The 25,888-nt window shown below is 38.3% G+C and overlaps 2 protein-coding genes across 3 annotated transcripts; one reads left to right on the top strand and one right to left on the bottom strand.

Annotated features, from left to right (window-relative positions):
* The first annotated feature begins 11,315 nt into the window (after positions 1-11,315).
* EFCAB1 (EF-hand calcium binding domain 1) lies at positions 11,316-22,895 on the top strand. Its single transcript, XM_039357700.1, has 6 exons — positions 11,316-11,474; positions 11,775-11,930; positions 16,266-16,370; positions 19,838-19,989; positions 20,324-20,428; positions 22,627-22,895. Exons 1-6 carry the CDS (start codon positions 11,417-11,419, stop codon positions 22,675-22,677), a joined length of 627 nt encoding a protein of 208 aa, XP_039213634.1. The 5' UTR covers positions 11,316-11,416; the 3' UTR covers positions 22,678-22,895.
* On the bottom strand, positions 21,850-25,884 carry RBM48 (RNA binding motif protein 48). Of its 2 annotated transcripts, none has more exons than XM_039357693.1 (6): positions 25,609-25,884; positions 24,661-24,851; positions 24,338-24,483; positions 23,183-23,724; positions 22,890-23,026; positions 21,850-22,679 (listed from the first exon to the last, which is right to left on the bottom strand). In XM_039357693.1, exons 1-5 carry the CDS (start codon positions 25,723-25,725, stop codon positions 22,934-22,936), a joined length of 1,089 nt encoding a protein of 362 aa, XP_039213627.1. In that variant the 5' UTR covers positions 25,726-25,884; the 3' UTR covers positions 21,850-22,679; positions 22,890-22,933. The 2 variants fall into 2 exon arrangements, with proteins under 2 accessions (XP_039213627.1, XP_039213628.1); XM_039357694.1 differs by having other exon boundaries at positions 24,661-24,867; positions 25,609-25,727.
* Positions 25,885-25,888: the final 4 nt, after the last annotated feature.

Here is a 25,888-nt window from a genome sequence, read left to right as displayed (position 1 = left end):
AGTCTTCTCTGTAACAATACTGTAAATACATAACAGACAAGCAGATAGAAGGGGAACTCATCAAATTTGCAGATGACACTAAACTGGCAGGAGTATCCAACTTCCCAGAAAACAAACTCAAGATCCAAAAAGATCATGACAAACTTGAACAATGGGCCCTATCCAACAAAATGTGTTTTAATGTGGGGAAAAGCAAAGTTTTACATTTAGGCAGGAAAAATCAAAGGTTTGAGTACAGATTAGGTGAGACCTGACCCAAAAACAGTAACTGTGAGATGGACCTTGGAGTCCTAGTGGGCAATCACTTGACTATGAGCCAGCAGTGTGCAGCAGCAGCCAAAACAACTAATACAATCCTGGGTTGTATAAACAGAGGCATAGAATCGAGATCACTCAAAGTATTAGTACCACTTTATAAAACCCTAGTCCAGACATGTCAAACACAAGGCCCAGGGGCCGGATGTGGCCCGCAAAGTGGTTTCATGTGGCCCGCAAAGCCATCCTGGAAACAGTGAGGGAACGGCCCCCGCTGCCTTGTCCCTGGCCCTGGCCCAGGCCAGCCGGGAGCCAATGTACAATTTTGTGGTGGCTATCTATGCTGAAATGCATTCAGTCTTAGCTCCATAAGGCCGTCTGGAAACAGCGAGCAACCAGCCCCTGCCACATCAGCCCCGCCCCCTGGGTGCATGCTGGGAAGGTGAAAAATGAAGAAATGCACCATCACCTGGAAGTGGCCAGCAAATGGCCCTCGCCTACTTCACATATCTGGCTTGATGGGCTCTGCCCTGGTCCCCTCCCCTTCTGCCAGAGACCCTCAGATCTGTCCCACTCCTGCCCAGGCCCCCACAGGCACCCTTGACGCGAATGATATAGAGCTGGTCACACCCACCCAGTAGGCCACACCCACTCCATCCATGCCCACCCAGTAGGCCGCATCCATCCTGGCCACGCACACCCGAGGGCAACCGCAATGCTGATGCGGCCCTCAATGAAATTGAGTTTGACACCCCTGCCCTAGTAAGACCACACCTGGAATACTGCAACCAATTTTGGTCACCATACTACAAAAAACATGTTGAGACTTTGGAAAAAGTTTAGAGAAGAGCAACTAAAATGATCACAAGCCTGGAGACTAAAACATGTGAAGAATGGCTGCAGGACTTGGGTTTGGCTAGTCCACAGGTCGGCAACCTGCGGCTCCGCAGCCGCATGCGGCTCTTTGAGCCTTCCCCTGTGGCTCCCAGCCTCCTCTGCCTTTGCAGAGAGAGACAGAGACAGAGAGAGGCAATTGCGCTTCCCTGCTTCTCTCTCTTTCTCTCTCTGTGTGTGTGTTTTTGTTTTTGTGTGTGTGTGTGTGTATGTGTGTATGTGTAAAAGAGAGTGCACTCACAGTATTCTCCGTGGAGCTGAAAAGCTTACTGGGCGGAGCTCCTCCTTTTGCTGCATCTCTGCAGGAAGCAGGAAGCAGGAAGGGCAGGAGAGAGCTAGCTAGCCCAGCTAGGCTGACTCAGGAATTCTGGGAGTTGAAGTCCATGAGTCATAAAAGAGACGAGGTTGCTTGTTGGACAACAGTTTGAAGCTTGCCAGGTGAGCAGCAGATAGGAGGGGGGGGGAGAAAGAGAGAGAGAGAAAGAGGGAGGGAGGGAGAGAGAGAGAGAGAGAGGAAAGAGAGAGAGAGAGAGAAAGAAAGAAAGCGGGGGAAGAGGAGTGGCAGACCAAGGGCAGATAGAGAGGGAGGGAGAGAGAGACAGAGAGAGAGAGACCCTTTTGACATCTAAAATGAAGATAACACTGCATATATCCTTTTTTTACCTGTGTGTGTGTGTGTGTATATATATATATATATACACATACATATATACATATACATATATATATACACACACACACACACACACACACATACATACACAAACAAACACACACACACACACCTATAATAAAGGTAAAAAAGGATATATGCAGTGTTATCTTCATTTTAGATATCAAAAGGGTTGTGTGGCTCCCAGTGTTTTGTTTTTGGTGGGAAACGGGTCCAAGTGGCTCTTTAAGTGTTTTGGGTTGCCTACCCCTGGGCTAGTCTAATAAAAAGAAGAAATGGGTGACATGATAGCAGTATTCCAGTATTTGAGGGGCTGCCACAAAGAAGAGGGCATTAATTTATTCTCCAAAGCAGCAGGACAAGAAACAATGGTTGGAAACTGACCAAAGAGAGAACTAACCTGGAATTAAGGAGAAACTTCCTAACAGTGAGGACAATTAACCAGTAGAACAGCTTGCCTTCAGAAATCGTGGGTGCTCCATCACTGGAGATTTTTAAGAAGAGACTAGACCATTTGGGGTCGAACGATCTTTTCACGGGGGTCACCAAACAACGCAGTCTGCCATTTTTCCCCCTTTTCCTTAGCTGTGCTACTCTTGAATAGAGTCTAATTCTATTGGCTTTCAGAAGCCAATAGGAATTGTTCAGGCTGTCTCTGCCCTGCTGAGCCCGCCAAAAGTCCCATTCTGCAAACAGTGCTGCAAGTTGTCTGCAGCGAAGGCGAGCTGTCTGGAAGTTTCCACTCCTCCCTGCTGAGCAACTACTAAAAATGTAAGTAAAAGAGGGCCAGGGGTGGGAGGTGGGAGGCCAGCGGGCGCAGGGAGGGTTGCTGGTGCACGTGGGGCCCGGTGGGTGCCTTACCTCCCTTGGGCTGGGCCAGCTGGTGCCACGCATGCACAGCGCTCCCGGGCAGGGAAAGTCCTCGACTTATGACCGGTTGGGTAGTCCTCAACTTATGACCAGTTGGGTAGTCCTCGACTTACGACCGGTTTGGTAGTCCTCGACTTACAACCGGTTGGGGGTCGTGGCATTAAACAGGTTGAGAACCACTGGACTAGACAGTCACTTGTCTGAAATGGTGTAGGTTCTCTTGCTCGAGCAGGGGGCTGGACTAGAATACCTCTAAGGTCCCTTCCAGCTTTATTCTATTTTAATTCTAATTCTATTCTAATATTCCTGGACTCCTGCCCCTGACAGCATGCCCAAGAGTTGGTAATGTGTACTCCAGTAATATTGGAGGCCCACAGATTCTCCACCTGAGATTATACACTATTCTCATAAATATTATTCTTAAATCCTTACCACAGCCATATTGAACAAATCCATCTTGTTCCTTTTATAAATGTGCTGAACTAAGAGATCATAGCTTGATCTCTTAGATACTCTAAGATATTTTTCAAGTTCACAAACAGGCCATTTACAGAGTTCCTGATCCATAACCCAATCTTTTAGTTACAGAATTATCTCATTTGGATTATGCCTGTGTAGGATAAATTCAAATGGAAATGTGTCATACTGGGATGTATTCTTTAGGGGAAAAGTGCTTAAGTCTTGATAAAACATGGAAACACAGATATGCATAAAAACATTTTTTGTCAAGTACTTCCTAATATGTTTCCAATTTATTTATTTGGCGAGCTTGATGCTATAGTAATAGCTCTAGAAGCAGCAGAAATGAGAGACACCTCTATGCCGAGGTGGTCCTGGAAAAATTGAATCTACCTCTGGATTTAAACTAAGAATTCAGTATTAAATTAATATTTAATTATTATAGATGCTGAAAAAAAATAAAAGACGCCATCAACTTGCCCCATAAGAAACACAATTTCTCCATTTCTGTATTTTCAGGATGAGATCCAATGGAAGAGAATATCTATAGCTCAGGATTGAATTGTGGAGTTCTTGGTACTCTGAGCTTGATTCTTTACTTGCTTACTAGGTAACATCATCAAAGCCAACGTTTGGGGGGTTTGCTCCCACTTTCTATACAGTAATTTGCCCTGCCACTGTTGAGGTATTGCTTTCTTTTAGTTGGTACCTTGATTAGGATATTATATTCTGTTTGGTGTTAATCCCTGCTTATTGGATGTAAGCTGTCAGAATTGATTTATTTTTGCCTTTTGGTTTGCTTCTTAGCTTTTTATATTCTCTTTTGAATGGTGTGTAAATGTGGTTTATCTCTGTCAGTCAATAGGAATGCTGATTAACCACTGCCTGTCAGGTAGTTAGGAGCTGTGGCAGCACAAGGAAACAACAATTAATGATTTTATATCAACACCCTAATTAACAATTTACACACAAACAGGGGCCATATAAATACAATGGATAGAATAGCACTGTGTACATATTCTGGAGAGAATTTTTTGATGATGGGCTCCAGAATGAGCTTGAAAGCTTAGAAAAATGAACTTTGGTTCCGGTCACTGACTCAGATTGAATCGTGTGAATTTTTCTCTTTCTACTGCTTTACTTTGAAGCACTTTTCCTTTTGCTGCATGGAGCTTTCCCCTGAGTGGTGAAAATGATACATTTACATCCGATTTTCCCTGCAAGGATTTTGCATTTTAGTTTTGTATATATTTCTGGTCTCCCCCCCCCTTCTCTCTTTTTTAAAGAGACTGAAACTTTCCATTTTTTTCTATTCACTCTTTGTTGTGGGAAATATTATCTCAATCTTTCCTGCACTCAGTTTGTAAGGGAATATCTACTTCTTTTGTCTTTAAAAGGAACTATCTACATTTTGTTGTGAAAGTGCAGCCTCAAGACAGATTTGGACAATATTAAAAAATGAAAACAATAACAAATTAAGGATTTTGACTATTATACATCGTATATTCTTTACAATGTCGCTCTAATGCCAACTAGAGCTTTTTCATTCTGATACTGCAAAGTTAGTAAAGGTCTGAGACCCAGCTTACTCACAACACAGTATAGTCTAATATGTACATAAAGGGGGGGGGGAGAACACTGCCAGAAAAATGAGTCCATAAGTCTTCAATATTTGCCCCTGTTTTTTTCTGAAAAGAATAGAGAAAAGAAAACAGTTCGTTAGGAAACCTTGACTAATTCACTCTGCCGACTAGTCTTTGGATACTTTCCAAAATATATCATCTATATTCAACCAAACCATGTTAGTTAGGAATTGTAACCCAAGATACCTGGAGGGCATCAGATATAGCCTGACCAAGTGCTTCTCAACAGGGCATCATAGGGAAAGGGCTCATTCCTAATATACTTTGGGGTCCACTATGGTGGGAAGTTAAGCATCAAGCCATAAGGAGGACTAAAGTGGTCTCAAGAGCATTAATCAGATCACCTTGTGAAAGAATAGTTAGCTCAAATGTAGCATCAAGCATGGAGTAGCATCACTCACAGGAAAGAGAGAATTAAGGAGAAAACTTTCATTTCCAATCCAAACATACTAAGCGATAGGGACATTTCTAAATATTTAGAGGGAGAGCAAGGCATGGCAAGGCAGGACAGGGAAATATACTCAAGCCAGGAGTACTAAATCTATATATGATTACAGCCCATATTGGTTAGAAAAAGACAGTGGTGGCGAACCTATGGCATGGGTGTCAGAGGCGGCACTCAGAGCGCTCTCTGTGGGCACGTGCACCATTGCCCAGTCCTAGGCCTTCAACTGGGTTTTATAAAATCTTTTTGCTTTAGGCCTCCGCCACCATGTAGAAAAAAAAAATATATAAACTTTTCGCCATGGGAGAATTGGCAGATGGAGTCACAGTAGTGCAGTCTTCCAAGTGCCCCAGCCACCAGCCCTAGTATAACTCTCCTGTGGCTATGTGGACAGAGCCATGAAGGGGGCCAAATGGCCGAAACCACCAGCCCAGGGACAATGGGAGAGCCTAACACTGGCCTCCAGAATTGCTACCATTGCAACCATACAATGCAGGCAGTGAACAGGGAGTAGGCAGGGCAAGGCTCCGCTGTAGAACCCAAGCAGCAAGTGGCAGAAGAGAGGGAAATCACCGCTGGGCAGGTGATCTGTGGGGTGGGGTGGAGCAGGGAGAAGCAAGGGTGGCGGGGACAGAAGAACGCTCCTACAGTGGTGAGGTGGCTGTTGTGCAGTGGTAGCAGAGGTCTTTCCCCATCACTCCCCCCCCCCGGAGTGAGAGAGACCGGGTAAGGGGGAATGAGCCTCCCCTGCCCATCCTCCATAGCATGGCAGTCCAGCTCAGGAGGAGAGAGAAAGGGAAGAGGCGGGCAGGCAGCCAGGTCATTGAACACGCAGGGGTTCGCCAAGCAGGGAATGGCCTGGCTGTGGGGGCCCTGAGGTGCATCAATGCAGGGCGCATGGGGCAGCTCCACATACACCCTGCCACCTGCCTCACCTCATCCCGTGGCAGTCGCACCAGAGCGCCACATGGCCTCCTGCCCCATTGCAGCAGTGAGCAACCAGACGATAGGATGGAGTGGGCAGGCTCTTAACTAGGGCTTATTTTGGGGGTAGGGCTTATATTAGGCACAAACTAAAACCATGCTAGGGCTTATTTTCTGAGTGGGTCTTATTTTTGGGAAAACATGTAATAACAAATTCTTAAACATATTGCTCAGAAGAATACTGAAATGTTAACTGGAGCTTTTAAATCCATAAACCCTAATATAATTTAACAACATACAAATGAGAACTGCAAAAATTATTTTAAAAATTATTTCAGAAAGTAGTCTAAGGCATGAAAGATAATGATTTAAATGTACATTTAATTTACAAGAATGTACTGAATACAGTCCTGAAAAGACCCCACAGCTACGGTTTTGCAGGACCATGCGTTTACAGCATTAAATAAAATTAGTATTTCTGTTTTATTTAAAAGAAAATGCTATTTTGCCATTTCTGTCATTGAGCTGATTCTGCTTAATATTGTTGCATTAGTATAATTAGAGATGCAATTGGTGATTGTGGCAAAAAGGATAATTAAGAGTCTGTACTGTACAAATCTGTTATTAAAAAGTTAGATAAATTTATTAGAACTTACTTGAAAATTTTATTAATCAGTTTGACAAATAATTTTGTAGGGATAATTTATTTGATAACACTTATAATTCTTATAAGCAGGCTATAAGCAAACACTGTCTTTGGGCATTCTAAAACCTTGTGTAATCTTGATGGGAGTTGTTTCATTGCTGACAAGCTCCTTCATTTTACATTACAAAGTAAAATAAAATACCGTATAGACACTATACCTACCCTGTTAAAAAATCAAGTGCGTCTTATATAAGTGCAGCGTCTTATACACAAAAAAATAATGGTAACCTCCGCAGCCCAGGGCATGCCTGTGTGGGTTCTTTACATGCCGCTGCCATGCCGCTTGGTGCAGGAGCATATCACTGGCCCGAGATGCTGCCTGGATGGGGAGAAAGCTGGCCCAAGATGCCGCCTGGTGCTGGAGGATCGCGCTGCCCCAAGAATGCCACTGGTCCCACTGAAGCCTTCTATGACCCATTTTTCACCAGCGCAGCTCGGGCTGAAGCTGCAAGAGGCCCTGGGAAGCCGCCTCAGTACAGTGATTGACAGCCGAGGGGATGAGCGGGACTAAGCCTGCAGAGCGCCATCTGATTGGAGGAAGTCACCTCCGTTGTGTGATGGTACTGAGAAATACCAGTAATTGGGGGGCATTTTATACAAGGGTGTGTCTTATAGACGGAAAATTATATTATATTGATGCCAAAACATGCTAATGTTCATGTAATCATCAAGATTCAAGCTCAACTCACAAGACAACTAACTGTTAGATCAGGTTCCCAAAATGTCAATATTGACTTCCAAGGGTACATAAAAACATCCAAGGGGTCAACGTTATTGTTCATATTATTAAAGTAGGTTTCATTAAATTATTTTTATGTAATAAATGCTTGAGGGTTGATGAACAATATTAAACTTCATGAAAGAGACAATGAGCTGAACAGCTGGGACACCTGGTTTAGATGACCTCTGCCATTGTCATTGACATTTTTGGCAGCTACAGCACACTTCTGGCTCATATTTAAGTGGTTGTCCACTAAGACCCCTAGATACCTTTAATAGTTAGCGCTACTGAGCCACATACTACTTATTCTATACTTGTGGTTTATTTTTTCTTACCTAAAACTTTATTGACTTGCATTTTGTTGGATGGGACCCAGTTTTAAGTCCATCAAGATCCCTCTTCTAAACTGTTAGCTATTCCCCCCAGACAGGTGTCATCTGCAAATTTGATGAGTTCCTCTTCTATCCTCTCACCTAAATTGTTTATGAAGGCATTGAAGAGTATTGGGCCTAAGACAGAACACTAGAATATCCTAATGGGTGCTTCCCTTCATATAGATGTTATTCCATTGAGGATTACATGCTAAGTGCAATTGGTGAGCGAGTTACAAAACCACTGTAACTTTGTCTATCCCACATTTTTCTATCTTACAGAGAAATAGGTTGTGGTATGTCTTGACAAGAACAAATCATGCCAAACAAACCTTATTACATTCTTTAACAAAATATCTGAATTAGTGGACCAGCATAATGCTGTGGACATTGTGTACCTGGGCTTCAGTAAGGCATTTGACAAAGTAGATCAACCCAAGAAGCTTGGGAAACTTTGAAAAGTGTGATTATAAAAGTATAGTCTAGCACAATACTACTGGGGGGGGGGAGAGATCCCAGAAAAAACAGCATGGTTTCATAGAAAACTCTCTGATAAATTGAAAGAGAAAAAGGACAAATATACAAAACAGAAAGAGGAACACATAATTAAGGCAGAATATCAGCATATAGTCCAAACCTGCAAAGATGAGTCAGGAAAACTAAGGCTCAAATGAATTAAAACTTGCATCAAATGTCAAAATAATAGAAAAAGTTTCTTGCAGCATATAAAAAACAAGAAAAAAGTAAAGAAACAATTAGTCCGGTAACAGAAGGATAGCAATAGCAATAGCATTTAGACTTATACACTGCCCCATAGTACTTTACCTCAGTCTTTAAGCACCCCCTTCCCCCCCCCAAATCTGAGTCATCATATCACAGACCTTGGAATGATGGAAAGCTTACTCAACCCTGAACCTGTTGGGATCAAACTCCAGATTATAAGCAGAGTTATCCTAAAATCTGCATTCTAACTACTGTGCCACCAGTAGTTCTACAAGTATAGTGGTAATATCTTTGGCTCTTATTCAAACAAAAGTCAGAACCCAGAGTCATGTGTGTGTCTATGGAGAAAATAAAATTCAGTCTATGGTATCTCACACTAAAATATTATGTAGTCATTGGATCAAGAATCTCTACCTGAGTCCTGAGAGCCAGTGCTAGACATTGTGCATCTCGCATATACCGTAGTATTTTTCTACATCTTTTATTATTTTCACTCAGAATGTATCAAGCAAGACTGTTGTGCAGTACTGAGGAATGGGGGAATTCTAGAATGCTGAAACTCCACATGTTACATAATCTACTATTCTTTGGGTAAAGTATACATCATCTTTTAGGGTTAAACCATGTGGAAATGAGTTCTAAAGGAGCTGGAAGATATGATCTTGGAGGATCTTTGGAACTATCAGAGGACTGGGAAAGAGCTAATATGGTTCCCATCTTCAAAAAAAGAAAAAAAATGGATCTAGGAGACTACAGATCAACCTGACATCAATACCTGGGAAGATCCTGGAAATGATAATCAAAAAAAAGATCTGCAAACACCTAGAAATCACAAAGCTATTACTAGAAGCCAACTGCTCTCATGTACTAAGATTTCAAGTTCAACCTTTTTGTTCCTCATACTTTGAGCATTAGTCTACTATAAGCATTGGATATTTCTTTTGATCTACCCTGTGTTTGCTTCCTACATTTCCATGGCAGTATGCTCCAGCTGCCAAAAAAGTCGGTGTAGTTCTGAGCTACATCAACAGAAGGGCAGTATCAACATCATATGAACTGCTAGTGCCACTTTATACTGCTTTAGTAAGATCACGCTTGGAATATTGCATCCAATTTAGTCATCATGATACAAAAATGATGTTGCAATTCTAGAAAGAAGGCAAAAAAGAGCAACAAAATTGATTGAGGACTGGAGACTAAAATATATGATAAATGGTTGCAGGAACTGGGTATATCTAATCAGGGCTTTTTTTGTCGTAGAACACCCAGAACGTAGTTCCGTCACCTTTTTGGGATGGAACCTTGTAGGATAGGCAAGGCAGGTTGTATGACATATGTGAGTTCTGGCACTTTTTTTTTTTTTTTTTACAAAAAAAGCACTGTATCTAATGAAGAAAAGGACGAGGGGTAGATATCAGAGAAGATTGACCTGAGGACAAGACAACAAGTAACAAACAGAAACTTATCAAGGAGAGATCCAACCTAGAAGTAAGGAGAAATTTCCTGACAATAAGAACAATTAATCAATTATCAGTGGAACGGCTTGCCTCCCGAAGTTATCGGTGCTCCACCACTGCATGTTTTTAAGAAGAGATTGGACAGCTATTTGTCCAGAATGATATAGGGTTTTTTGTTTGAGCAGAAGGATTGGCTTAGAACAGGGGTATCAAACTGCCAGCCCGTGGGCTGGTTTCATCATACCGAAGCTGCGCCCACCCTATTGCCGACAATGCAAAAAGAGTCACAATCCGTGGCAAGTTTGACACCTGTGGCCTAGAAGACCTTCCAACTCTGTTATTCTGTATTCATTCTGGATTGGCCTGGATGGTTTCTTTTTCCAAGGATGATGTCAGCTCTAAACTTCTAGCAAGATTGAACTTCATTAGTTGAATGGAAAACCACCAGGAAATCCTATAACCGAGGATCAGTGTTTTGGGATCAGCATCCTAAAACACAACAATGGTACTTCTATATTAGCAAGGAATCAAGGATAAGTGTTCAGCTGGACTCCGGGAAAATCTTAGCAATGTCTTTGTTACACAGCAGTTCCAGGCTAGTCCATTTGGGAAAAATGGAACAAATCAAATAACCAAGATCTTTCCTGAAAGGGGAGGGGAGGGAGGGTCAGCTCAAATATTTCAACAATAGTGATGAAGTTTTTTCCTAATTACAGATAGTCCTCAGCTTACGACCACAACTGAGCCCAAAATATCTGTTGCTAAGTGAGACAGTCGTTAAGTGAATTTTGTCACATTTACCTTTCTTGCCAGAGTTATTGAATCACTGCAATTGTTAAGTTAGTAACATGCCTCTTAAGTGAATCTGTCTTTCCCATTAAATGAACTGTTGTAAGTCGAGAACTACCTGTACAATCATTTTTAAAAATCTTCAATTCATGTTCGCTTCCAATTCGATGCGGAAAATGCTTTTGCCTCAAGTCTCTGCAAAAGGCCCAGTCAGGCGAATTGGATCTCCCCATTTTCTGCCTCTCTCGTCTGGCCTGGGATTCTTCCTTACGGAAAATCAGAGGAATGAGCCAGATCAGAGCCCCAAAGCCGGGTTTTGCCTTCTCAGAAGCATAAATAATAAAACGCACCGGAATTTGCAGGTCCGGCCCACAGCTGCCTTTGAGCTCGTTACATCCGGGCCCGGCGGCAACGTTCGCTCTGTTGTTGCCATGGTAACAGTTTGGCTTGTGACAACCGGGCGCAGCGGGAGCCAGAAAGCTCAAAATGAACAGAAAGAAGCTGCAGAAGCTTACCGAGTCTCTGTGCAAATCCGCTAAACATTGTGAGTGAAAAATGGATCTCCTCTTTCCTCTTACCGCTTTAAACCCAGCCGCTCCTGGGTTCATTAATAGATCAGAGAATTCGTGACAATTGTTTTTATATTGTTACCTCGACTGGATAAGATTGAGCTTTCCACCCAAAGATGCTGAAACTACAACTCCCAGAATTCTTTGTCAGCGGAGTAACCTTAATTGAGAACGGCAATATTAAGAATACAGGGGAAATACATATTCAAATTTGTATTCGATGATGAACAAATAAATCTTCATTGTTGATTTTGTTTTACTGTTTCCTTTTGTAGTTAATAAATTTGAAGTGGAATGTCTCATAAAACTTTTCAACAACCTGGATGTGGAACCCAGCGACAGACATGCTGTTGTTGGTTTAGATCGCAACTCATTTCGCAATATTCTACATGTGACATTTGGAATGACAGATGACATGATTATGGACAGAGGTGAGATTAAATCAACGCTCATAAATTATTGTATTTTAAAATATTTTTGAAAAGTTATTTCAGATTGCAGTTTTGAAAACATTTCTATATTGGTTAATTCATGAAGTTTGAAAATCGCATGGAAGTCCAAATTGTTCCAGTTTTATTTAACATGATTCACTGTTCATAATTGATAAGCCTTGAGTAGGATTTATTCTCTGCAATACTGAGTTCTAGTGTAATATTATTTGACCCTCTTGTAGTATTTGGGTTTCTATATCATTTGGCCTTTTTAATGTCTCCACATGTAACAAATAGCAGTAGCTCTAGTAAAATATTTATATTGACCCAGAGCTAGAAGTGCAAATTGTAATTTTAATAAAGATCTGGAAATGCTTCAACTATAGATAATATCAGCTAACTTTGGACAGTAATCAATATTTACTGTTTGTACATTGTTGGGCAATATATGGTGTAAAATATAAAACCTCCTTGGAGTTGAATTTCTCTCTTTGAGACTTCCATATGCCAATATGGAAGAGATTTGCTATTGATTTCTGGGATATTTTCAATTTCCTAGTCTAGCCCTCAGACCTAGTATTTTCTAGTGATCTCCCATCTAAAGCCCTAACTATATTCAACCCTTTTTTGCTTTAAAAAAGGAGAACATAGCAGTATTAAAATGTCATTAAAACTATGTTTAAATGTTATGAAATTGCTTTTTTAAATTTTCCAGGAACTTGAGATTCAGTAAAATTTGAACAGCAGATCTCCATATCATATCAGAAACTTTAATTCAAGCATGAAAGATTATGAAGATAGTCTTCTTTTGCAGAGGCATTGGAAGAATTACTTAGGGGATGTCTGATTTGAAGACTGGTTTCAGCTGCTTAATGATTAAGATATATTTATGAGATTTTTATGATGTAATGTTACAACTGGGGATTACTCTATACTGGAATTCAATATAATGCAAACACAAGCAATAGAAAATAATTCAACCAGTGTCTTAAACTTCAAAAGAGCTGATTTTAACAAACTCAAAGAGAACCTAGGAAAGATTCTATGGATGAAAATCCTGAAGGGGAAAACAACTGAAGAAGCATGGGAAACTCTGAAAAATGCTATCATAAAAGCCCAGTCCAGCACAATACCCCCCAAAAAGAAAAACAAGAAATTTAAGAAGAAACAAGCATGGTTGCACAAAGATCTCTCTAACAAACTAAAAAACAAAAAGTACAAAAAATAGAGAGAGAGACATATACAGGAACTAAGGCTGATTAGACAGCCAGAACATGCAAAGATGAAGTCAGAAAAAGAAATGCTCAGAATGAACAAAGACTTGCAACAGAAATCAAGGATAATAAAAAAAAGTTTCTTTCAACATGTTAATAACAAGAAAAAGGTTAAGGAAATGATTGGTCCATTAGTGGGAGAAAGTGGCAAGTAGGTGACAAGCAACAGGGAGAAAGCAGAACTACTTAACTTGTTTTTGCATCCATCTTTACACAAAGGGAAAAAAGAGTCCAACCTATCAAAAACATTAGTGTAAAAACAGATTAGAAAGATTAACAGATTAGTTAAGATAGGCAAGAAAATGGTAACTACCTGTCCACTTTAGATAAGTTCAAATCACCAGGACCAGATGGACTACACCCCAAGGTTCTGAAGGAATTGGCAGATGTGATCTCAAAACCACTGAACTATATCTTTCAAAGCTCCTGGAGCACTGTGGAACTACCAGAGAACTTTAAAAAAAAAAAAAGGATCCAGAAAACTACAGACCTATCAGCCTGGCCTCAATACCTGGGAGATTCTGGAAAAGATAACTAAACAGTGAATCAGCAAACACTTAGAGGCAAACAAAGTCATTACTAAAGCCAACATGGGTTTGTCAAGAACAGATCATGCCAGACAAATCTTATTGCATTCTTTGATTAGGTGACAAAATTAGTGGACCAGAGGAATGCTGTGGATATAATTTACTTGCACTTCAGTAAGGCATTTGATAAAGTAGATCACAATCTACTACTTGGTAAGATAGAAAAATGTGGGTTACACAGCATCACCATCAGAGGTATTTGTAACTGGCTGATCAGCCATACTTAGTGTGTGGTCCTCAATGGAATTGCATCTACATGGAGGGAAGTTGTAATGGAGTGCCCCAGGACTCTGTTCTGGGCCCAGTGCTCTTCAATATCATCAGTGATTTGGATGAGGGGATAGATGGGAAACTCATCAAATTCTCAGACAACACCAAGCTGGTAAGAATAGCCAACACTCCAACATTCCAAGCTTAAGGTACAGAAGAATCTTGAAAGACATGAGCATTGGGCACTATCTAACAAAATGAAATTCGGTGGTGAAAAAAGGTTCTAAATTTAGGCAAGAAAATGTACAGGTATAGTATAGGGGGTACCTTGCTCAATAGTAGTAACTGTAAGAGGGATCTTGGAGTCCTAGTGGACAATCACTTAAATATGAGCCAGCAGTGTACTGCAGCTGCCCAAAAATTGCAGTGCTAGGCTGCATTAATAGAGGGATAGAATCAACGTCACGTGAAATGTTAATACCACTTCACAATGCCTTAGTAAGGCCACACTTGGAATACTGCATCCAGTTTTGGTCACCATGATGTAAAAAAGATGCTGAAACTTTATAAAGTACAAAAAAGAACAAGAAAGATGATTAGGGGACTAGAGGCTAAAACATATAAGGAACGGTTGCTGGAATTGGGTATGTCTAGTTTAATGAAGAGAAGGACTAGGGGTGACATGATAGCAGTGTTCCAATATTTCAGGGATTGCCACAAAGAAGAGGGAGTCAAGCTATTCTCCAAAGTACCTGAAGGCAGGATAAGAAGCAATGGATAGAAACTAATCAAAGAGAGAAGAACTAAAGAGAAATTTACTGAGTTAGAACAATTAATCAGTGGAACAACCTGCCTCCAGAAGTTATGAATGCTCCAACTCTGGAAGTTTTGAAGGAGACTGGATAACCTTTTGTCTGAAATGGTATAGGATTTTCTGCCTGAGCAGGGGGTTGGACTAGAAGACCTCTAAGGTCCCTTCCAAATTATTATTATTATTATTATGTTATGTAACAGGCAATAGGGAGAAAGCAGAGCTGCTTAACTTATTCTTTGCATCAGTCTTCACACAAAAAGGAATTATAGCACAATATACAAAAAAAGACAAACTAGAAACAAAAATTAAAATAAGCAAGAAAATGGTAAAAGAACGTCTATATGACCTTGAGGAATATAAATCACCAAGACCCGACAGATTACATCCCAGAGTTCTGAAGGAGCTGGCCGATATCAACTTAGAAACATTGTACCATATCTTTTGAAAATCCTGGAGTACCTGGGAAGTATCTGAGGATTGGAAAAGGGCTAATGTAGTTCCCATCTTCAAGGAGAAAAAACAGATCCAGGAAACTACAGACCAATCAGTCTAACATCAATACCTGGGAAGATCTGGGAAAAGACAATCAAGAAACAGATTACGCAAGACCTGGCTCAAATCAGTAACTGTGAGATGGACCTTGGAGTCCTAGTGGATGATTACTTGACTATGAGCCAGCAGTGTGCAGCAGCAGCCAAAAAAGCTAATACAATCCTGGATTGCATAAACAGAGGCACAGAACTGAGATCACGCAAAGTATTAGTACAGCTTTATAAAACCCTAGTAAGACCATACCTGGAATACTAATTTTGGTCACCATACTACAAAAAATATGTTGTGACTTTGGAAAAAGTTCAGAGAAGAACAACTAAAATGATCAAAGGCCTGGAGACTAAAACATATGAAGAACGGCTGCAGGAATTGGGTTTGGGTAGTCTAAAGAAAAGAAGAAATAGAGTGACATGATAGCAGTATTCCAGTATTTGAGACACTGCCATACAGAAGAAGGCGTCAAACTATTCGCCAAAGCACCAGAGGGCAAGACAAGAAACAATGGTTGGAAACTGATCAAAGAGCGAAGCAACCTGGAATTAAGGAGAAACTTCCTAACAGTGAAGACAATTAACCAGTGGAACAGTTTGCCTCCAGAAATTGTGGGCACTCCATTACTGGAGATTTTTAAGAAGAGACTAGACAGTCACTTATCTGAAATGATATAGGTTCTCCTGCTCGAGCAGGGGGCTGGACTAGAAGATCTCCAAGGTCCCTTCCAGCTCTATTCTATTTTGGGATTACTGTCTCATTACTTTTATTGTGTTGTCAAGTCTCAGACATTCAGATACTGACCATATACACAGGTATAGGCAATGTTCATACTCAAGATAAATCATTTAAATACAAATGCCAATTCTGAAATAAAAGAATAGAATAATCTTTGTTTTTCTTTCAGTGTTCCGTGCTTTTGACAAAGACAATGACAGCTGTGTCAGTGTAACAGAATGGGTAGAAGGCTTATCAATATTTCTTCGAGGGACTTTGGAAGAAAAGATGAAATGTAAGATTTTCCTAGTAAAAATTGATTTTCATATTAATTTGAATTTAGGGAAAATTCATTATGAAATACATTATAAATTTACACTATATTGTACATTTTCTATCTGTACATGTCAAACTCACGACGTCACGTGACATCACACGACATATCGGAACTTTTTCCCCATTGCCAGCAATGGGGTGGGCACGGTTTCCTCATGACGCATCCGGCCTGAGGGCTGGCAGTTTGACACCCGAGCTATACGATACATACTGTACAGTCTAATTAGTCTAATTTTTTTTTTTTTTTTTTTTTTTATTGAAAATTTTTACATTTTACAAAAACAAATCCCCTTCCCATACCCCCCCCTACCTCACCCCCCCCCTTCCCAACCTCCCAAACCCTCCCCTGGACTTCCCAGAGCTGAGTACAGGCTTAATTAAAAAAAAAAAAAAAAAAAACTTAAAACACTTTTAAAACCTAAACAAATTTAAATACAATCATCATTCTATATAAGCTCCCTCCAAAAACACAAATTTAAACATTACTTTCTTTGAATATCTATATCTATAATATAAAATCTAATTTCTCCCTCTTTCTTTATCCTAAAACGAAAAAATAAACATACAAATCTTTGTTATACCATTAAAGCTAAATACTCTTAAAGAACTTAAAGTAAGTACATATTTCCTTCAATCTTCATAATCTTCTCTCCTATCCAAAAAGAAAAAAAAAAAAAAACAAAAACTTAAAAAACCTATAAGTCCTAAACAAATCTAAGCACATTTAATTAAACAAATTATTTTGTCTTAAAAATATTAATAATAATATTTAAAAACTAAAAACACTTTTAAATCCTAAACAAATCTAAATACAATCATCACTCTATATAAACTCCCTCCAAAACCACAAATTTTTAAAATTTAAAATATTAGAATCCACTCACTAAAATAAGCAAATTATAATCCCTTCAAAACACAAATTTAAACAATATTATCATTAAAGGTTCAAAACTTAAAACAACAAAGTTAATAAACACATTAAACATTTCAATCTTCACCAATAACTAATTCCATCCGTAAAAAACTACATCCTTATCAATCTCAATTATATTAGTATTATTAATTATTCACATTCCAGTTTTTTCCATTCTCCATTCTTCCATTCTTCCATTTCCCTTCTCCATTCTTGTATCAAACTCGTAAGAAATGCTGCAAGTTCTGCCTTAGGAGACTGCTCCAAAATTCCTGAATCTCCCATCGACTCCGAAGCCAATAAGGGTTCCTTAAATTCCTCCTTGTATTGATCTTTACAATTGTAAGTTGTACAAGTTATCCTCTGCCCGTTCCTCTCTTGTTGATGCCCCTCAGACTGAGATTTCCCAGTTTCCATTTCAGGCAACAATTCCACCCTTAAAGATTGCTCCAAAGACTTTGTAGGTCTAACATCTCCCAGAGATTCAGAAACCACTAAATATGAAACTTCCTTAACCTTCTTCTGTTGCTGCTTTTCTTTGGGATTATATACTGCACAAGTTGTCTTCTGCTCCTCAACCTGGACTTGTTGAGGCCTCTCACACAAAGATTCTCCAGTTTTCATAAATATAGGCTCTTCAAACTGTGATTCTACATTCTTTTCTTCCAAAGCTTTAAACTTAATTGATGGCGATGCACATACCCCCAGGACCGAAGTATAAAAATCTTTTGCTTGAGAAACAGTATTAAGTCTATAACATGTCCCCAGGTAATTCACCACCATTCCAATCGGAACATCCCATCTGAATGAAATTTTTCTCTTTTTAAGTTCATTTGCTAAAAAAGCAAACTCCTTTCTTCTTCTTAAAATTTTAGATGGGATCTCTTTAAAAATTATAACATCTTGTGAAGCAATTTGAAATCTCTTCTTATAATAGGCTTGCACAATTTCATTGCGTAAAGATCTTTTACCAAAGTAAATTACCACATCTCTTGGCAGATTCTTCTGTGCTGCCACCACAGAGTTAACCCTAAATAATTTTTCAATTTCATTAAGTATTCCCTCTTTTTCTTTATTCAAAATCAATGCAAAGTCCTTTGCAACCATCTCCTTCAGATCTCCTTGCAAAGACTCTCCCAGGCCTCTAATTCTTAAGGCATATTCCATTTGTCCATATTGAAGCATAAGAATCTCATTTTCCATTTCTTTTTCCATACTTTCAATTTTCCCCTCCATTATGTCCACTTTTTCAGCTACCTCTTCCACATGGGAGTTCACCTTTTCAAGAACAGAAGCAACACCTTCTAAAGCCAAAACAAAATCTTGTCTCAAGATCTTATTGTTTTCCTCTAAAATCTTTTTCATTTCTGCCCTAATTTGAATTATAACATCTCCCATCATGTCTTGCAAGTCCTTCATAGTTATTAGCTGACCCCCAGAAGAGGGTGAAACTGTTGATTTAGAAACTGTAGAAATCCCTGGACGCTTTGGAGCCATCTTAAAGAAAAACCTTTAGTCCTTCTTGAGCAATTATAAAAATTCCTTCAAAAATATAACTCCCTCCAAAGAAGGTCATTATAATAAAAAGAAAAAAGGGAAAAAAAGGAAGAGAAAAAGAATTAAAAAAAAGTTTTACTCCTTCTTAAAAATTACAAAAAATTAAACAGAAAAAAAGTCCTTCAAAAAAGGGTCATTACAATAAAAAAAAAAAGGGAGTTCAAAGGAAAAAAAAAGGGAGAAGGGGAAAAAAAAAATAATTAAATAAAAAAAGTCCGTTCCAAAAAAAATACTTAGAGATACCAAAAACAACCATTCCAATCATAAGGAAATAAAAAGAGAAAGGGAAAGGAAAGAAAGAAAAACACCAAAAAGCCTGCCGGTCAGCATTCTAACTTCCAGAAAAAAAAACACCGAGGAGTTTGCCGATCGCCATTTTACTTTCCCTTTCAACAAAGAAAAAAAATAAAAAGAGAGAATAAAAATAGAAACAAATCTTAAAACTTAAAATCCAAATAAGTCAAAGAAAGCAAAAACTAAATCCTCTACTCAGCTCTGTCCATTTAAAAAAAAAAAACTCACCAGTTCTCTTTAAGCACGGAGGTGTTTGCGGCGGCTCGTTTTGTCCCTGAGGACAAAAACAGCTGGGAAGCGGAGACAAGTCTGAACTCCGTGGGAGCACTCCTTTCACCCCCCCAAAAAAAAAAACTTGGGGGGTGCGAAAGAGGCTCTACCACTATTCAGACACTCTCTACCCCCCCCCTTTGCCCGGGAGGGGGATTTTGAACCGCTGAACAGCTGATATCTGCTGTTCATAGCGGTTCTTACACTTACCCAGGAGGACGGCTACAAAGTAGCCGCCATCACGCACGCAAAATCCACCGGAAGTCTTTTCTAGTCTAATTTATTACTAAATACTTAGCCTTCTTTAACTATAATTTAATTACTGTTATTTTCAATTATCTGGAAGGCATTTTGTTGGACATATATGCAGTTAATGCAGTTATCCCTTTTAGACTGCTTTGAGGTTTATGACCTGAATGGTGATGGATATATTTCACGAGAAGAAATGTTTCATATGCTGAAAAACAGTCTGCTAAAACAGCCATCAGAGGAAGATCCAGATGAAGGAATTAAAGATTTGGTAGAAATAACACTGAAGAAAATGGCAAGTATAATAAATTTAAAAATACAACTTATCGGATTTAGATAATACCAATAATTTACCCAATTAACTCAGTTGGGCTTCATTTATACACTTAATGGATGAAAAAACCCAAAATGAAATAAATAAATCAGCAATGCCAAATTAGAGACTGGAACAATACCAAAATAATATTTTTAAGTAGATAAATTACAGTAGGAATTATATGAAATATGACTGGCATGCCAATAAAAAAATCATGCATGTAATTCAATTATAATTTAGCCCCAAATAATTATATATATGGCTTTAGTCTAAATATAGTGATTATATGGGTTTAAAATATCTTATTTCATAGGACTATGATCACGATGGCAAAGTCTCTTTTGTGGATTTTGAAAAGGCAGTAAGAGATGAAAATCTTCTCTTAGAAGCATTTGGGCCATGTTTACCTGATATGAAGGTACTTATGAAGTCTATATCTAAGTATATTAATAATCAATTAATTTATTAGTAATTTTATCACGAACAATTGCTTGAATGCTATAAAATTGTATTCCTGTTCTATGTTTGAACTAAATTTTCTCAATATAAAACTAAAGTTATTAAACTGCTTTTTTCGAATGGTCACTGAATGAGGCTAACCAAAATCATTATATATGTATATGAGAGACTTTTAATGCTGATCGTCAAGCAATTGTATTTCAGCATGCTTTAACTAGTCTTCCCTTTGATCTAAAATAACTTTAGCCTAGGATTAAGCGACTATGCTTAGCTATGCTCTATCTATAGATTATACTTCTCAAACCTGAATATACATCATCAGTATGCCACTTCTGACTATTTTAACCAAAAGTTCTGGATTTGTTTTAGCCAAAGTATTTGCTTTTTCTAATTTTTTGGGAACAGACTATTTTCTATTTTTTCTGAACAATGTGAACAATGGCTCCGTCAGTTCATGCAGCTACTGGTTGATCAGATTCAAATATATAAATACATATTGAACAGTGAAATGCTTTTTATCTGAAAGGAAGATTTAATTTTTTCCAGATAATCTATCTACTTGCTATTAAAATTCTTGTTCTTATTGTTTAACTGTGAAACAATGCAACATTTTTTGAACCAAGGTATCTCAAATGCATCCAAAATGTGGGACATTTGACTCCTGTGGAATTGAAATTTGGCAAATCTTATAAAATTTTATGATATAAAAATTATCATAAAACAGATATCATATACAAAAAGTCATAAAACATTTATGGTGATATTGTTTGACTGTTAAATAGCTCAACATATGCTATTTTCAAGGCAAACACATCTCTGAATGTATCCAACTTTTCCAGTGAAGGCAATGCATTAAAATTTCTGTCATTGCTAAAGATTTTGAGGAATTTCTTACTAAAGGAAAAATCTCAAGAGATGATCCAAAGGATCACAGGTTATCTAGTTTACTGTTAAGGAAAATATCATCTAAAAGATTGACCAAGTAAGGTAATAAGGAGACATGTTTCTGGGGGCACGGATAGGGGATTAACTCTTATAGAAGACGAGGTGGCGCAGCAGTTAGAGTGCAGTATTGCAGGCCACTTTAGCTGACTGTGTTCAGCAGGTCAGTGGTTCAAATCTCACCGGCTCAAGGTTGACTCAGCCTTCCATCCTTCCGGGGTAGGTAAAATGAGGACCCAGATTGTGGGGGGCAATGTAAATATATATATACATTGCTTACTGGTGTACACCGCTTAGAGAGTGCTTGCACTTAAAGCGGTATATAAGTCTCATAAATAAATAAATAAATAAATAAATAGATAAATAAGACATATGTTTTGTATAAAATATGAAATACTTCCATGTATTATCAGTACTCTTGTAGAAACAAATCTGTTATAAGGTTGACTATTTTAATCATTCATTTAGGCTTTTGACTCTTCTGAAAAAGTACATCATCAAATACTAATGCGATGACTTACAGTGTAGGAACTCTTACAGTAAATTTCTTGTAATAAAATTTTCAATTAATGCAATTAATTTTTTTCCTGCGGCTATATTAATGTCTTGTTATATAAACTGCCTAACTACATGCATTTCTGAAAACCAGAGTGTTTCAAAAATAAAAGCATCAGAATATCATTTATGTTTATGGATCATTTGATACGAACAAAAATATCAATGTACAATAGACCCAGAGAATGATGTAACTAGCTTCACATACTTAGGGAAATCTTGATCTTTTTATTTCTCAAACAATCAGAATTTTGGCAAATAATTTCAATAAAATATGATACAACATGATTATTATTACATTTTTATTCCATCTTTTTGTATAAAATACAAGGGGATAAACATACCTATATTCCAGTCTCCTATTTTCCCCACAGCTTCAACCCTTTGAGGGAGGGTTGGGCTGAGAGTGACTGGCCCAGAGACATGACTAGCTCAGCCATCATTCTTGCCTAAGGTAGATTTAAAACTCAAAAGTCTCTTGTTTTCTAGGTCAGCATTTTAACCATGGCACCAAACAGGCTCTTAAAATTTTCTATTTAAAAGTGAAATATTGGACTTAATTTTAATATTTTATTAAACATTTCCAGATATATAGACATTGTTCTTTGGACATATGTTTGTTATAGCTTTTTAAAAAAATGTTTATTATTTCCTTTACAGTGCAGGATGTCCTTTGAATCACAAGCTTTCCAAGATGCTCCTGAGTTGTAGATCTGCAAGTAGAATACAATGAATGAAATGTAATATAGCTGGGTAGAGCCAATGCTTGCATGAGAGGATATCATTAGGAGCACAAGAAATAAGGTGATAACATTCACAGCCATCAATAACTTTCAATATAATAGATAATAACTTTAAATTTACAAGAACTGTTTCATATTAACAAATGAAGCCATATTTTTTTGTCTAGAAACAGAGCCTACCTGTTTGTGAGTCAAATATAAATGTAATATGCAAGCAGAAATATTCATATTCGCCGCCTCTGCTTTATTACTGGCTTTGTTTGATTTTCCACTAATAATTCTTCAGATGAACTCAAAGTTTGAACTGGATCAGCAATCTAGTTTGAAAAAGAGAATTTACAGTTAGCATATTATATGCATCTATAATGGAACAGAAGGGATTAAGCTATTGCAAAATAATTCATATATACAAATTCTAAATGATGTTAGAACTACATATTTTCACAGCACTGAATGACAAATTATTGGCCCACCTTCTTTAGTCTATTACGAATTAAGTTTGCTGAGGTGTTCAGTGAATCATCATCCATATCTATTTTAGGAGTTTCTGGTAGCTTTGGGCCAAAAATGATTTCTTCACCATTAGGCTCTCTTCCCAAAAGGGCAAGTTTGTTGTCTTCATCTCTTCTCCTCTTTCGTTCCTGAAGTTGAGTAGTTCGGGGCATGAATCTTGCAAGACCTTCATCACATGCAATCTTTCTTCCTAGGTTCCAGCAAGCCAATGTGTCATGCTCTTTTTGCTGTGGCTTTTTATCCATTCTTATCTTTTGGCTAAAGCATGCAGATGTTGTAGCACAGTGAGGTGCTACTACCAGACTCTGGCAATGTTGTTCTAAAGGAGATGTAATATGTTTCAGTAATAATGTGGAACAGGAAGATTGACAGGGGTCCTGTGTATATGTTGCTGGATTCCATTTGCTAATGGCTGTTGTTTTAGATGTCCATGATCGACAATCCAACGGCATGATCTTTGAAGAACGTATACAACAATCCTGTTTTGTTTCAAGTGATTGCTCTTAAAACACACACAAAAATAATGTGTTATATTAGTGCATAGTAAAAAAGGCATTTTTGAAGTGAACTTTAATTTTGTTAACAATTTACTGTGGTAGAAAATAGAGAATAGGATTTATTTGATGAGAAAAATTGTTTTAATGTATTAGTTACAGAAAAAAATTCCTCCAAACCATCTTTGTTCTGCTATGCTTTGGATGAGGAATTGGAATATTTTAATAAATTACAAGATGTCCATCATTCCGGGATTTTTTTGGAGTTGTGCAAAAATGTACAATGAAATAATAGGCAAAATAAATACATGAACTAAGAAAAAAAAAGAAAAATTAACTACATCCAATTCAAAGTAAATCCTGAAAAAAACTTTTTTTTTCTTTTGCTCCCATATTTTTTTTCACGCCAAACTATTTAGATCTGAAATAATGCAAGAGGTATTTTTAATGAGAATATAAAAAGAAAGAATATAGCTTTTCAAACAGTAAATGTAAAGTCCTCACTGACTTAAGTTTGACTTGATAATACCCTTGGTGAATTAATATTGGAATTTTGGGGGGAATTATAAAAGTTGTTTGCTCTTGCCTTTCTACTGATTTAAAATAATAAAAGCCACAAACCTTTACAACTGGTTGCTTTTGCTATATATTTTCGTCTGTCTTTTAGTTTGTCTCTGGTCTCTTGTACACTCTCAAATTCTGGAGCATAGCATATATGTAACAAACTGCCAAAGAAATTCCGCTCATCCAGTTTTCTTTTGGCTGCCCTAAAAGAGAGCAAGAGTGATATTCAATGTTGTTGAAGTTAAGTTTTCTTTAAATCCAGTAAGTTAAGTTTTGACTATAAAAATAACTGTTGTGGTCTATATAAAACTGATATATGAAAGAAATTACAATATTAAACAAATGGGGGTTTTAGGCACAACAAAAGCAGTATTTACTACCTTGCACTCTGTATTTTTAAAAACTTGATCAAGTACACTTCAGTAAATTCTTCTGCTGGATATCCATTTAGTGGATTATATTCCTCGACAGTACCATATAAAGCAAAAAGTTCAATTAATTCCTTCATAACTCCCAATGCAGGAACACCTTGGATTAACAAATATCGAGACTCTAAATTGACAGTGTAAACCTGAAAAACAAAATTACTTTAATAATGTTTTAATATATGTAAGTGAGCCGTTCTATTTTGAAATTAATTGTTTACAGTAATACAATATCACTACTTTAAAAGAATGTGCCAGAAGTTAAATATTTTAGGATTAATGATCCAGTTCATCCATGATAGTCCTTACCTATGAACACAATTGGGACCAGAATTTCCACTGCTAAGCAATGCAATTTTTAAATGAATTGCACCCGATTTTATGTTCTTCTTTATCACGGTCGTTAACACTGAACATTTTGTGGTCTCCATGAAATAAAAAAAATGTTGACCCACTAGAAAGAGTGCATAGAAGATCAACAAAGGTGATTGGGGGGTTGGAGGCTAAAACACACGAAGAACAGTTGCAGGAACTGGGTATACTAGTCTACTGAAGAAAGGTGACATGATAGCAGTGATCCAATATCCAAGAGATTATCACAGAGAGGAGGGGATCAACCTATTCTCCAAAGCAACCGAGGGCAAGGACAAAAAGTAACAGAATGAAACATATCAAATTGAGATTCAACCTAGAAATAAGGAGAAATTTCTTCAAGGTCTTCCTGTCCTGTTCTGTCCTGCATAGGTGCTGCGAGTGTATATGTAAACAAAAAAGGGAGGGAGGAAAGGAAGGCCAGATCTGCTTTTATTCGGCTCGTAGGATTCCTACGGAGAGACCAACAAAGTATCTATATCACAGAGCACATTTGAAAAGACGAGGACATCGCTAAAGCGAGAGCTTTACCTTCACTGCTCTTGGCCGGCGCCCTTCGCGATACTTAGCGCGCGATGCACATATCGTCTGCTGTGCGTGATGCTGGCAGACGCCACCAACCTCCTCACCAGTGTCAACCGCCGCCATCTTCACTCCCGTAGTCTCTGTCGCCTCTTCAAACCGTCACCCAAGTCTTCCCCGCCCCGAGGGCCACTCAAAGGAAAGGCGGAAATAAATCGATGAAGAACCCGGCGAGGGATCGAAGCGGAGCCCTGGCACTTTATCCAATCACAGCAGGGAAAAGCGGCTG

The sequence above is a fragment of the Crotalus tigris genome, unplaced genomic scaffold (genome assembly GCF_016545835.1).
Source record: "Crotalus tigris isolate CLP2741 ecotype Arizona unplaced genomic scaffold, ASM1654583v1 scf7180000018940.2059657, whole genome shotgun sequence".
Lineage (NCBI taxonomy): Eukaryota > Metazoa > Chordata > Lepidosauria > Squamata > Viperidae > Crotalus > Crotalus tigris.
Note: the sequence above shows the minus strand (reverse complement) of the source record. Positions and strands in the feature narration are given on the sequence as shown.